This window comes from Temnothorax nylanderi, unplaced genomic scaffold (assembly GCF_030848795.1).
Source record: "Temnothorax nylanderi isolate EJ_2023f unplaced genomic scaffold, tnyl_v1.0 TNYL_tig0378_pilon, whole genome shotgun sequence".
Lineage (NCBI taxonomy): Eukaryota > Metazoa > Arthropoda > Insecta > Hymenoptera > Formicidae > Temnothorax > Temnothorax nylanderi.
The window spans coordinates 60882-75950 of record NW_027249440.1 but is presented as its reverse complement, the minus strand read 5'-3'; the positions used below and the strand labels follow the sequence as shown (position 1 = coordinate 75950).

General features: G+C 32.5%; 1 protein-coding gene across 16 annotated transcripts in view; it reads right to left on the bottom strand.

Annotated features, from left to right (window-relative positions):
- Liprin-alpha (PTPRF interacting protein alpha) overlaps positions 1–15069 on the bottom strand; it is a 78064-nt gene that overhangs the window by 13241 nt on the left and 49754 nt on the right. For all 16 annotated transcript variants that reach the window (XM_071720850.1, XM_071720855.1, XM_071720852.1 and 13 more), the window contains one exon: positions 8290–8429. In XM_071720850.1, the coding sequence (XP_071576951.1) occupies positions 8290–8429 (140 nt within the window). The remainder of the gene's footprint in view (positions 1–8289; positions 8430–15069) is intronic.

Sequence of the window (15069 nt, the reverse complement as noted above, 5' to 3'; positions counted from 1 at the left end):
TGGTGGGTCCAATATGGCGGACGTAAAATGCAATATTAATTAATATTAATATTAATATTGCATTAATTGCATTAATATTAATATTAATATTGCATTAATTGCATTAATATTAATATTAATATTGCATTAATTGCATTAATATTAATATTAATTAATATTGCATTTTACGTCCGCCATATTGGACCCACCATTTTGAATTTTAAAAATCCGAATACGGATTCGTAATCAGCGACCCAAAAAACCCCTGGATGCAAAGTTTCACGGAAATTATTTAAATTTTTTATTTTACGTCCGTTATATTGGACCCACCATTTTGAATTTTAAAAATCCGAATACGGATTCGTAATCAGCGACCCAAAAAACCCCTGGATGCAAAGTTTCACGGAAATTATTTAAATTTTTAATTTTACGTCCGCCATATTGGACCCACCATTTTGAATTTTAAAAATCCGAATACGGATTCGTAATCAGCCACCCAAAAAACCCCTGGATGCAAAGTTTCACGGAAATTATTTAAATTTTTTATTTTACGTCCGCCATATTGGACCCACCATTTTGAATTTTAAAAATCCGAATACGAATTCGTAATCAGCGACCCAAAAAACCCCTGGATGCAAAGTTTCACGGAAATTATTTAAATTTTTTATTTTACGTCCGCCATATTGGACCCACCATTTTGAATTTTAAAAATCCGAATACGGATTCGTAATCAGCGACCCAAAAAACCCCTGGATGCAAAGTTTCACGGAAATCATTTAAATTTTTGATTTTACGTCCGCCATATTGGATCCGCCATTTTGAATTTTAAAAATTCGAGAACGGATTCGTAATCAGCGCCCCAAAAAACCCCCGGATGCAAAGTTTCATTAAAATTGGTAAAGAAGAATAATTCGACTCAAAGGGTTAATTTAAAAAAATATTAATTAAAGTTTAAAAAAACTGGAAGGTGATGGAGCAATTCTGACTTCATATTCGTTTTCAGCGGCTCAAAATACGTAGGAATAGCATAGTCCGATCCCCAGCACAACCTACTTTTTTTTTGTGGGCCTGTGTAATTATTTATTAGAAAAGTTGCTCAAAATGTTTCCCCACTGTCTTATAGACATTTTAGGTACTTTGTTATTATGGAATTGGCGATATTTTGGAATTATTAATCAATTTTTCTTTCATAACAGTTGAATACAGTCCCTGGTCATATTATTAGACGCACCTTAATTTTTTTACAATTTATTGACTTCCCATGCACCAGCTTTATAATATCGCTCATCTATCATTGTTATAAACCATCAAATTATGTTAAGAAACTATTGTTCTGTAGAAGTCACTTGTTTATGACGTATTTCACTTAACCGTAATAATGATAGTAAACAAGTATGATCTTGCGCCAGTTGCATATAATAATGATGCAGGAGGCAGTACAAGCATATCTACATTAATAGTATGCCAAAGCGAATTAAAACTTTAATAACCGCCAAAGGCGGCTTGACTAAATATTAAAAATATACATATTTTTTGACTGCCTAAATAATTGACAAAAATAAATAAATACATGATTATTACTATCAAATCTGTGTGTTTTATTCACCATTGTTCAAAGATATTAAGTGTTTTTTTAGGCATATATCATATAAATATAAAATTGATAGCTTTTTTCTCCTCCCAATCTGAATTCTATTAAAAAATTAAGTGCGTCTAATAATATGGCCAGGGACTGTAAATATTATTTTCTAATTTTCCTCATACATAAACATTTGATTACATTATATGAAAACTAATGTAACAATCAAGAAATGGTATTGGTAATAACGTTAAAAAAAGTTGATATATAAAGTTTCTTAAAGAATCATTTTAAAATGCATGTTTATTAAAACACTTTTACTCAGAATTATATTTTCTATCAAATCCTATAAGCTCATGTTATCTTATTTTGGAACATTTATGGTATGACGCAAATGCAAAAACAATTAAAATAAAGAAGTATTACTTGACATAACTCGAGCGCAAAGTACCAATATTTGAAAGTACCATAAAAATTATTGTTGTGTGCTTATGTGTATAATTAAAGATAAAGTAAAAAATAAAATTTTAAATATATGTAGATGTACATTTTACATGTATGTATGTAGATGTATAGGTAATTATATAAGTGTGTATAGAGAGAGCGCACGCGTGTGTTAAATTATCTATATATATATATATATATATATTGCGTGCGTTAAATTATCTATCTATATATATATAAGTACCTGACGTCTTTCTCTCTCTCTCTCTCTCTCTCTCTCTGTATGTATGTATGTCTGACCGCGAACTACTTATTCGTTAGTGGACCGAATTTTTACCAAAAGTATATGAAGTAGGGGTAGAATTTCCCGGGGAGTACCATAAAGTGTATAATTTTTCGTTACCGATCATTTTGGAAACCGGTATCAGAAATTTTTCCAATTTTTCGGGAAATAATTGACCGAATCTTAAAGAATTGTATATGAAACAGGGGTATAGAATTTTCCGGGGAGTGCTATAAAGTGTATAATTTTTCGTTACCGATTTTTTGGAAGCTGGTACCGAAATTTTTTCAATTTTTCGGGAATTAATTGACCGAATCTTAAAGAATTATATATAAAATAGGGGTAGAAAGAACTAAAAAGTGTAATAGAATTAGAAAAATTGTTAATAATAAAGGGGTTTCCGATTTCTGTTTAAAAAAATGTACGTGATTGCTCCAATTTCCGCAAATTTTGAGATATCAAGCTGAATTTTTTTTTATGGATAATTTTTATGGATAATTTTTTGTTACTAATTTTGGAACCGGTTTCCAAAAAATCGGTTATGAAAAATTATACACATCATCGCCATCCCAGAAAAATTTGAAACCGGTTTGAAACTAATTTCTCGGGAAATAATACGTAAGTTTTTCGGAAATAATAAGTATCTAATGTTCCACAGCGAGCTACTCATTCATTAACGGACCGATTTTCTTGAGACCGGTGCAAAAATTTTTCTAATTTTTCGGGGACGGACCGAATCTTAAAGAATTATATATGAAGTAGGGGTAGAATCACAGTATAAGTAAGAACAGTAGGTTCACGCCGTGTCGGAGCTTTTGTTCTTCGTGGCAAACGTCCACCATGATGTTGATTGCGCGAGCGTGTTTTATTTCAACCGCTTACTAGAAACCGCTTGATAATTGTATATTGAAAAAAAATATAAGAAATATATATGTCACAACACATGAACATAAGTAAAAAATACATGCGCATTTTATTTGAATAATAGAAACCGCTTGTGATAATTATATAAGAAATACAAAAAATACAAGAAATATATTATACATATTAATTAAATATTCGGAGCAAAAATGTCGCGACACATTTTATTCATGTATATTTTATTCATTTTATTGATGTATTAATGTATTAATTTTTTTATGTATTTATTTATTTATTATCTTATTACATAATATTCAAATAACATATTTTGATTACTGTATTTATTTATGTATCGGCGCGTTAGTTGTATTGTATTTGTATTTATTTAAAAATTTTTTTTAAATAAAATCATAATGAGTAATGAAAGTGGTTATATCGATATGTATTTAAAGATTGTGGGATCAAAGGAAACTTTGTTCTGATTTCCGAAAGATTCAAAAAGGTACGTATTCATTATAACAAATACATGAATACACATAAATACGTTAAATACACATAAATACATAAATACATAAATACATTAACACATTAATACATAAATAAATATGCTATTCGTATATTATGTAACTAGCTGGTTACCCGGGCTTCGCCCCGGAGGACATATGTAATAAGACACGCAAATAGTCTCTCTCTCCCTCTCCCTCTCCCTCTCCCTCTCCCTCTCCCTCTCCCTCTCCCTCTCCCTCTCCCTCTCCCTCTCCCTCTCCCTCTCCCTCTCCCTCTCCCTCTCCCTCTCCCTCTCCCTCTCCCTCTCCTCTCCCTCTCCCTCTCCCTCTCCCTCTCCTCTCCCTCTCCCTCTCCCTCTCCCTCTCCCTCTCCCTCTCCCTCTCCCTCTCCCTCTCCCTCTCCCTCTCCCTCTCCCTCTCCCTCTCCCTCTCCCTCTCCCTCTCCCTCTCCCTCTCCCTCTCCCTCTCCCTCTCCCTCTCCCTCTCCCTCTCCTCTCTCTCTCTCTCTCTCTCTCTCTCTCTCTCTCTCTCTCTCTCTCTAAAATGCTATAAATTGAAAAATATTACTTTTTTATCAACTGAAATTCAATTCCGTCGTATACAATTCTTTGAGATTCACTCAATTATTTCCTAAAAAAATTGGAAAAATTTCGTAACCGATTTCCAAAAAGATACCGGTTCCCAAAAAGATCAGTAACGAAAAACTGTACAGTTTATAGCACTTCCCGGGAAATTCTACCCCTGTTTTATATACAATTCTTTAAAATTCGATCAATTATTTCCCGAAAAATTAAAAAAACCGGTTTCCAAAAAACCGGTAACAAAAAACTATACACGTTGTGGCACTCCCCGGAAAATTCTACCCCTATTTCATATACTTTTGGTAGAAATTTGATCTGTAATTCTTTGAGATTTGGCCAATTATTTCCCGAAAAATTAGAAAAATTAGAAAAATTAGAAAAACCGGTTTCCAGAAAATCGATAACAAAAAACTATGCACATAGTGGCACTCCCCGGAAAATTCTACCCCTATTTCATATACTTTTGGTAAAAATTCGGTTCAGGGGTTTGAGATTCGGTCAATTATTTCTCGAAAAATTAGAAAAATTAAAAAAACCGGTTTCCAAAAAACCGGTAACAAAAAACTATACACATAGTGACACTCCCCGGAAAATTCTACCCCTATTTCATATACTTTTGGTGAAAATTCGATTCAGGGGTTTGGGCTGGGCGTTGATGAGTCAGTGAGTGAGTGAGTGAGTCAGTCAGTCAGTCAGGACATCTTCCTTTATATATATAGATAAGATACAAATAGCATATTTATTTATGTATTAATGTGTTAATGTATTTATGTATTTATGTATATTTAACGTATTTATGTATTTATGTATATTTATGTATTTATGTATTTGTCATAATGAATACGTACCTTTCTGAATCTTTCGGAAATCGGAATAAAGTTTCCTTTCATCCCACAATCTTTAAATACACATCTCGATAACCACTTTTATTACTCATTATGGATTTTATTTAAAATTTTTTTTTAAATAAATACAAATACAATACAACTGACGCGCCGATGTATCTAACCAAATGAACTGTCAGATAACAGCCGCCATGTTATTGATTGTGCGAGTCGCCATATTCATTTACCAACTTTTTAGGGGAGTGAACCTACTGTTCTTACTTATACTGTGGTAGAATATTCCGGGGATTGCCATAATGTGTATAATTTTTTGTTTCCGATTTTTTGGAAACCGGTAGCAAAATTTGTCTAATTTTTTAGGAAATAATACGTAATTTTTCGGAAAATAATAAGTATTTATTAAGTATATATAGCGAACTACTTATTCATTAACCGATTTTCTTGAAACCGCGAGTTTAATTTTTCATTAATGTACCGATTTTCTTGAAACTGGTGCCAAAATTTTTCTAATTAAACGGGGATGGGTTTAATTTTTCATTAATGGACCTGACGTCTGTTTGTCTGTCTGTTTGAGCGCAAACTACTCATTCGTTAATGGACCGAATCTTAAAGAATTATATATGAAACAGGGTTAGAATTTTCCGGGGATGGCGGTGATGTGTATTATTTTTTGTTACCGATTTTTTGGAAACCGCTTTCAAAATTTTTCGAGAAATAATAAGTATTAATAGATCGATTTTCTTGAAACCAGTGCCAACATTTTTTGGTTTTTGAGGATAAGTTTAATTTTTCAATAATGGATAATTTTTCATTAATGGATCGATTTTCTTGAAACCGATGCCAAAATTTATCTAATTTTTTGGGGATGGCAACGATGTGTAGAATTTTTCATATGTGTTTAATTTTTTATTAATGTAGCGATTTTTTGGAAACTGCAGGTGCTAAAATTTTTCTGACTGCGAACTATTCATTCAATTAATGGACCGATTTTCTTCAAAACGGTTCCAAAATTTTTCTAATTTTTCGGAGACAATAAGTCTAATTTTTCAGTAATAAACGTTAATGCCGGTGCAAGCCCGGCATAACCCTAGGGACCGGCCCTAAGATATGCATTAGGCATTTTCCTCCTCCAACACAAAACAAAAAAAAGCCCAATATCTCAAAATTTGCAGAAATTAGAAAACATAGGCATTTATGATGTGGAAAAACTGAAACTTCTTTAAAATAAAAAACAATGTATAAATTTTTATCAAAATAAGAGCTAAAAATGGCGGGTCAGCGGAGGGCACATCCAAGCAATGCGCGAGAAAAGTAAATATATATCTCTATATATACATAAATTTAAGACAGGAAAATATAACTTAAAGTGGAGAAAAAATTGTCTGCGAAGAAAAAAGGGTAAACCTGGCGTTAAGGGGACCCACCTCCGATGAATTTGACATATATTGTCAAGGACACCCTCCCGAGTAACATGCAAGTAATTTTAGTCGGGGGTCGCGTGTATGCGTGAACTATTTCAGCATATATATTAGTCATTTATGCCTTCCAATACTCAAAATAGCTGCTACATTTTTCAAACTTTATTTGTTAATAACGTTTTAATAAAAAGCGACCCCCGACTAAAATCACTTGCATGTTACTCGGGAGGGTGTCCTTGACAATATATGTCAAATTCAAGGTCATCGTAGGTGGGTCCCCTTAACGCCAGGTTTACCGTCTTCTGTCTGTCTGTTTGTACCCGAACTACTTATTCGTTAGTGGACCGATTTTTTATCAAAAGTATATGAAGTAGGGGTAGAATTTTCCGGGGATTGCCATGATGTGTATAATTTTTCGTTACCGATTTTCTGGAAATCGGTTTTTTTAATTTTACTAATTTTTCGGGAAATAATTGGCCGAATCTTAAAGAATTATATATGAAATAAGGGTAGAAAGAACTAAAGAATGTAATAAAATTAGAAAAATTGCTAATAATAAAGGGGTTTCCGATTTCTGTTTAAAAAAATGTACGTGATTGCTCCAATTTCCGCAAATTTTGAGATATCAAGCTAAATTTTTTTTTATGGATAATTTTTCGTTACCGATTTTTTGGAAACCGGTTTCAAAATTTTTCGAGAAATAATAAGTATTAATGGACCGATTTTCTTGAAACCAGTGTTAAAATTTTTTTAATTGTTTGAGGATAAGTTTAATTTTTCATTAATGGATAATTTTTCATTAATGGATCGATTTTCTTGAAACCGGTGCCAAAATTTTTCTAATTTTTGGGGGATGGCGATGATGTGTAGAATTTTTCATATGGGTTTAATTTTTCATTAATGTGCCGATTTTTTGGAAACTGCAGGTGCTAAAATTTTTCTGACTGCGAACTATTCATTCAATTAATGGACCGATTTTTTTCAAAACGGTGCTCAAATTTCTAATTTTTCGGAGATAGCGATGATGTGTATAATTTTTCATAACCGATTTTTTGGAAACCGGTTCCAAAATTTTTCTAATTTTTCGGAGATGGCGACGATGAATTTAATTTTTCAGTAATGGACGTATTTTCTTAAAACCGGTGCTATTTTTTTTCAGTTTTCTATGCCAATGTGTTCAGAATGTTCGAAAACGTTGAAAAATCACTTTGAAAAAAAATGTCTGTATGTGTGTATATATTCCACTCGCTAAGAATGATCCAAAAAAAGGATGTGTAGTGTAGACCAATTTTGTTTTAAATAATAAAATTTAATTAATAGTAAATAAATGTAATAAAATTAATAATAAATAAATATAATAAAATACAAACAAAAATAAATATAAATTAATGTAAATTAAAAATGGCGGGTCAGCGGAGGGTACATCCGCGCGATGTGCGGGAAAAATATATATATATATCTCTATATATACATAAATTTAAGAGAGGAAAATATAACTTAAAGTGGAAAAAAAATTGTCTGCGAAAAAAAAGTAAGAACAAAGAAGGTTTACCCAGGTAGCAAGACTCGTCATTTTGACGTCAAAAGTCTGTCATTTTGACGTCTTTTGACGTCATTTGACGTCAAAATGACGAGTGCTTGCTACCTGGGTAGGGAAGGAATCTAGATTTTAAAAAACTAGTAATTATATAATTTTCATTTCTTATGGCATAGATTCCATTATACCCAAACTTAATGAAATTTATAACATAAACTGTTAAAATAGCAATGTGTTATGATTTTAATATAAATACCTCTTCTTTTTCCTGCGATCAAAGTCACTTTTACTTCCAAGCGTACCAGCTACACACACACTGTCTCCGTAGTCTGGATCTGCTGGTGTACTTGCACCTCCTATACCTGATACATCCCCCGGTGTATCTTTCCCTTTGATCTAAGTAACAAAAAGATAAGGATTATTACACAGACCAAATGCTTTATAACCATCGTGGTCAAATTTATCTTTTTCTTCCTCATAGAGGAAGCTTTGTTTTCATAAACTTCGTATACGGACCTTTGATCGTATATAAAGCTAGGTCTAATCAACCAAATTTTAAAGAATTATATATGAAATAGGGGTAGAAAAGACCGAAAAAAAATTGTTTTTTTAGTTTTCGATGCCAATGTGTCAGAATGTTCTAAAACGTCGGAAAATCGCAATTTTAAAAAATGTCCGTATGTGTGTATGTATGTACCAAATTTACCGAAATTTCTATAACTCAAGAACTGATTAACCAAATCTTAAAGAATTATATATGAAATAGGGGCAGAAAAAACTGGAGAATATAATAGAATTAATAAAAATTGCTAATAATAAAGGGGTTACCGATTTCTATCTAAAAAATCTACATGATTACTTTAATTTCCGCAAATTTTGAGATATCGAGCTTAATTTTTTTTTATGGATAGAGTATCATTAAAGGTAGGTTGATGTTGAATTTGGCAAGGATCGGTGAAAGGGTTACCGATTTCTGCCTAAAAATGTATAGGGTAGACTGAAGCGAATCGGATCAATATAAGTTTTAAGACAGTTTTCGTTAGTGTTTTGTTTCAAACGAGTTGTTTTATCGTGCTAATTAGTAATTAGTAATTAGCACGATAAAACAGCTCTTATGAAACAAAACTCTAACAAAACTGTCTTAAAACTTATATTGATCCGATTTGCCTCGGTCTACCTTAAGTTATTTGATCACGGAGAAAAAGTTACGGTTGCTACAACAGAATAATAATGTTAATTTTCGCCCATCCATACAAAAGGGTTATGGAAACCATAGTACTCTGGAAGTGACCTATATGGTTGCCCTAACCTTAGTGAGGGTAGCTACTATATGGATGTTGCAACCATAATATATGGATGTTACAACCATAATGATTATGTGTAGGTACTAATGCTAAATATAAAAAAATTATTTATTTCGAAATTTTATTACTATTTTTTAACTTGTTTCTTAAGATGCAGTCTATGATTATAAATATTTTCTCGTATTTGAAAAAAACACTTACCTTGGTGGGATTCGAACTCGGGACCTCTGGATCGTGAGCCAACTGCCTTACGTGGTAGACTACTTCTTAATTTAATGTAAGTGTTATATATAGTCTACATATGTCATAATCAGCGCAAATATATAATTTCTCAAAAATCATCTTAAGAAACAAATTCAGTTTAAAAAGAGTAATAAAATTTTGAATTGGATATATGATATAATATTTCTTAATGTCGGGTGAATGTCAGAAACCAGTGTCGACTCATTACGAAATTTTGTGTTCGTAAATATATTTATGAAAAAAGTATATTTATAAAGTTAAAACATCCTTATCTCAAATCCTTATCAAATCCACTTTATTCTATGCAAAAATTCTTTTGCGCGCGCAATGGAACTAAACTCTCAATCAGTGATTCAGTGTTGTACCGTGCAGCTATATCTTATGGATCTCTCAACCATAATATTTGTGCTGCAGACCACATAAGAGAGATAGCAATAATCCTTTGGTTGAGGCAACCATATACGAGGGTATTGTAACCAAATGTCACGTATCGTAAGAACTACGGTTATGAAAACTGTATAAATGAGCATATCTTAACAGCTACATTCAATGTAATATCAATTTAACTTGAATTCACATACATTTCTTTTTCAATCATAGAGAATGTTGTTGTAACAACCGTAGCAATTTTCTCCGTGATGGTTAGAGTATCATTAAAGGAAGATTGTTATTGAATTTGGCGAGGATCGGTGAAGGAGTTACTGATTTCTGCCTAAAAAGTTACATGTATAAGTTATACATATAGAGTATCATTAAAAGAAGGTTGGTATTGAATTTGGCGACAATCGGTAAAAGGGTTCTTTCTTATAAAATTTTGAATTTTTTAAGAAATGTCCGTGGCTGCTTTAACTTTCGCCAATTTTGAGATATCGGGCTATTTATAATTCTATTATATTCTTCAGTCTTTTCTATCTCTATTTCATATATAATTCTTTAAGATTTGGTTAATTTAAACCCAGCTCTATACGTGATCAAAGGTCCATAATTTTTTTTAGAAATGTCTGTGGTATATAGCTATAACTTCCGCCAGTTTTGAGATATCAGGCTATTTATAATTCTATTATATTCTTCAGTCTCAGGGTGTCTAGTCGAGTCGAGCGGTAAAATTCCCTGACTTTTCCAGGTTTTCCAGGCTAAAAATCTTAATTTTCCATGACCATTTTCTAACAAATATCTATGTTCACGAGGGCATTAATCTATAATTTGAAAGTTAATAGAAAAGTGACTTTTCAGTAAAATACAGATAAAATAAATTATAATACTTCAGAACGGAAGAAAACATTGTTTTATTGGCGAGGAGTGTTAATTGTCAGAATTTTACAACACATTACATCATCAGATTATCAAAATAAACTTTAATATTAGTGTTTTTTAACACTTAGCTATAATTTGTTTAAAATAATTTTTATATAAACACTCGTTTAAACATTTTATGATTAACACTTAAAATAGTAGTATATTTTTCAATCGAAAAATGACTCGTATCATATCAAGTACCAATTCAACTAGTAATAGTATATGTCAACTGGCGAACTAGTGAAGAAAATCGTATCTCATGTAAATTACATAATGAGATTAGAAGGCTTAACATAATAGTGATTCGTAATAGTAGTAGATTCCGTACACTGTTAAATTCATAGGGTTAAATTATACTCAATTTTGAGTAATTTTTAACTATTCCATAGGTCGCCACTGCTCCTACTCAATATGTAGTTAATTTAACTAAAACAATGTTAATTTGACTAAACCAATGGAGTTAAAATAATCCTATTTTGTTTCAAACTAATAAATTTTGACGCACATGGTAGTTAAAAATAACAAAATAAATCTAACTCATGGTATTGGTTTAAATTTCATCCTCTAACTTTTAACAGTGTAATAGTTCCATGATTTATTTGCGATGGTTAATCGTGGAAAGAATGCACTCTTCGGAGGGTCGAGAGACACTCAAACAATTTATTCTTGCATCTCTTTTTCCTTGATTTTCACGTGCAAGCTCCTCTTTGTACCACATATGCGCATTACGAGCTGCATGTATCAAATCTTTCGTTATGACGAAATTTTCAAGTCCTCCCTTGGCATTGACTGTATCATAGATGGTTCTTTGAGCGATCAACGACTTTTCTTTTTGATTTTCGATGAAACATTGCTTATTTACGGAAAAACCTCGTTCTACGGCAGCGTTTCCGTGAGAAAGAATCATGACGCTTTTCATGAAACTTGACAAATTTTCGTAATCTTTCTTACTGCAACTCGTGATAAGATCGACCCAGAAATGATCCAAACGAATCTCGGATCGCTTGAAAGTTTTAAACTTCTCTTGAACGACGGGGATATTATACTAATGAGATGTCCGTACTCGCGGTCAATTTTATCAACCGTTATTTCCGATATCAAATTATTTTCCACATAAATCCGTAATGCGAAAGACAACCGCTTATAAGCGATTTCTCCTCGACTCGCTATGGCCGGATCCATGCAAGAAACGGCTTTTGTTAGAGGAAATTTGAGAGGAGAGCGAACCATAATCTTCTCTACAAAGATTTGAAGACATTGGCGTACTTGGTTTTTAAATTGTAGTATTTCGAGATCCGAAATGCCTTTTTCGTGTTTGAGTGCAACTTCAGTCGCATATCCAACTTTTATGTATTTCGTTGTACCAAATTATCCTTCTTAGTAACGTCGATTTTGGAAAGATCCGTTTCCTTCAAGTTCAGGACATCATCCTTTACGAATCTCCTCATGATAGATCTCACAAGTGCATAAATTTCATCGTAAAGAAATAAAGTCAACGGATGATCGGATTGAAATTCGGACATGAATGGCTGTACATCGCTCGCGAGGGATTGAAAAAAGGTCAATTTAGGAACGAGTAATTTGTCATCTAACGCGGTCGAAACCGTTTCAAAACTAGCGCATTTCGGAATCTTTTTTTCTTTGATAACTTTTGCCACGTATTTACATACATTCGGTAGAATGCCACGAGCTCGTTCAGCAACAGCGATATTCTCCAACCATCGAATTCCACACAAAAAATATATATATGTATATATACACGTCATCGATGTCGTGACTCTTTCTGTCTCAAAGTTTCTGATCCTAATAATTTTTTGCGAGATAAAAAAAGAACAGAAAATGTCATTTTTTAAGTTTTTAACGAAATTCCAGAAAAGTCACAAAATTCCATGACTTTTCCATGACTTTTCCAGGAGCACGCAAATTCCCTGACATTTCCAGGTTTTCCAGGTTTCCATGACCGCTAGACACCCTGAGTCTTTTCTACCCCTATTTCATATATAATTCCTTAAGATTTGGTTGATTAGACCCAGCTTTATACGCGATTAAAGGTCCATATGCGAAGTCCATATATGGACCATGTGGCCTGAACTCCCAAAGTCAACATCGATTTGACATTGCGTCGATTGTAAAACCCCACTTGTGCTACTAAGCTAACCCTCTATCAATTCATAAAAAGATTAAATTTAAAATTTTAAAAGAGTGTGCAAATTAGAAACTTGCACATTGCTTCCTTATCATACAGATCGTTACCATTGCTCTTATTTTTTTAATCAATTTTATATACATGCGGAAGTTTGTGAGGTTCACGGTAGTGAGGTTCTCCTTTTCTATGGAGAACGATCCAGTGGAGTAAATATACGTTAAATCTTTATGGTGCTTATGACGCACACACGCATGCACCTTCTTATAAATCTTATATTTATATTATATTAATTAATTTAAGATAATAATTATTTACTTTATGGTGTTTAATTAATTAATGACAATTAGGTAATATTGAAGTATTTTATATTTTAAGAATAGTATATTAGAAATATACTATATTGGAAAACGTGATTCCTGTGTAAAACAATAAACTTTGTAAAAGATTAATACAGTAAAATGGAAAGAAGACTTTGTTTTTGTAAAAAATAATGATACACAATGAAAAACAAGTGTAAAATCTATTCCATCAATAGATTTTGCACTTGTTTACAGATTTATTTTTATTTCTAATTTGACTTGTATCCCGACAACAGTTGATTTTTCGAAGAGATTTACGCTGTTACGAAAGTTACTAATTGTAAATTTATTGAGTACTATCGATAGAATGATTCAAAAGTACTCTAATCTATTTCAAAAAAGCAAATTTTAGTTGGTAATGTGGAAAACAGGGACACTCAAAGTTATTCGAGGTCGCCAAAGGATTCCCCTACTTTTCCTTGATATACATATACATATATAATAAGTGTCTTTCCCTGAATAAAAAGTTCCAGTATCCTATCTTTAACCATTTTTGAAAAAAACTTAGTAAAACTTTTCATCACTTACACTCAGACTTATCTGTATAAACAGAAATAAAAAGAAATTCTTTAGAATATTGTAAAATTAATAAAAATATCCTTATTTAATATCTTTATTTACATATATCAAAGCAATAAATATTTTAGATTGTATCCTGCAATATCAATACATATAAAAACTTTTTTACTTATACACTTTAAAACATATAAAATCTTTTTCATAAAGCAGAAAAGATAATTAATAATTAATAAAAGACTTCCGGGACTGAGTAAATAGAGAGAAGCACGCTTGTCAAACGCGTCAGTGTTTTTTCGAACTTATCTGCCGTTCCTTCGCCGTGGGGCGACTTTGTTTTAGGTATGTAAGTTTGCATGCACAGATATGCAGGACTGACTGCAGATATAAATCGGCAGTGTAGGAGTCGAACTACAGACGATTTCGGGTATTCTGTGCTGCTGCGACAATTTGGAGGTTAGGTGATAGAAGCGGAAACAGGCACGGAGAAACCGGAGTTGGAGTAGCACATGTCGATAAACAAGAGAGTGACAGGAGGAAAGAGGTGTTGAAGAGATAAAAAGCGAGAAAAGGATTCAAATGGACGAGAAGAAGGAGAATGAGGGCAAGAAAAAGGATATTAACTCGAAGAAAGGCGAGATTTGAAGGAGAATAGGACGATAGAAAAAGGTAGAATTACAGGGCAGACCCACGAGGGCGGTGGAGCTGTCAAGAATAAGAGATAGGACAGGAAGCCAAGAATCAATTATAGAATACGTAAAGAAAAGAGGAAGGGAGGAAGAAAAAGAAATAGCAGAAAAAGCCGAAAAAGAAATACTGGAAAATTTTAGTAAAGAAAAAAGAGTGATAAGATCGCCGCCAAACAAGATAAAAAGAGAGGAAAAGAAAGAAGAAGGCATGGAGGCGAGAAAAATGCTGAAAGAGATTTTAGCGAAAATGGATGAACAAGAGAGAGAAAGAAAGAAGGATAAAGAAGAGATAATGAAAGAAATACACGCGACCTGAGGAAGGAATATAGAAAGAGAGAAATGCTTTGGGAAGTGCAAAAAGCGAGTTTAGAACATAGAATAAAACAGCTGGAGGAGAAAATAGAAAAAGTTAGAAAGCAGTGAACTAATGAAGAAGATGAAGGAGATGGAAAGAAACTCCGAATTAGCCGAAAGGAGAAGAAG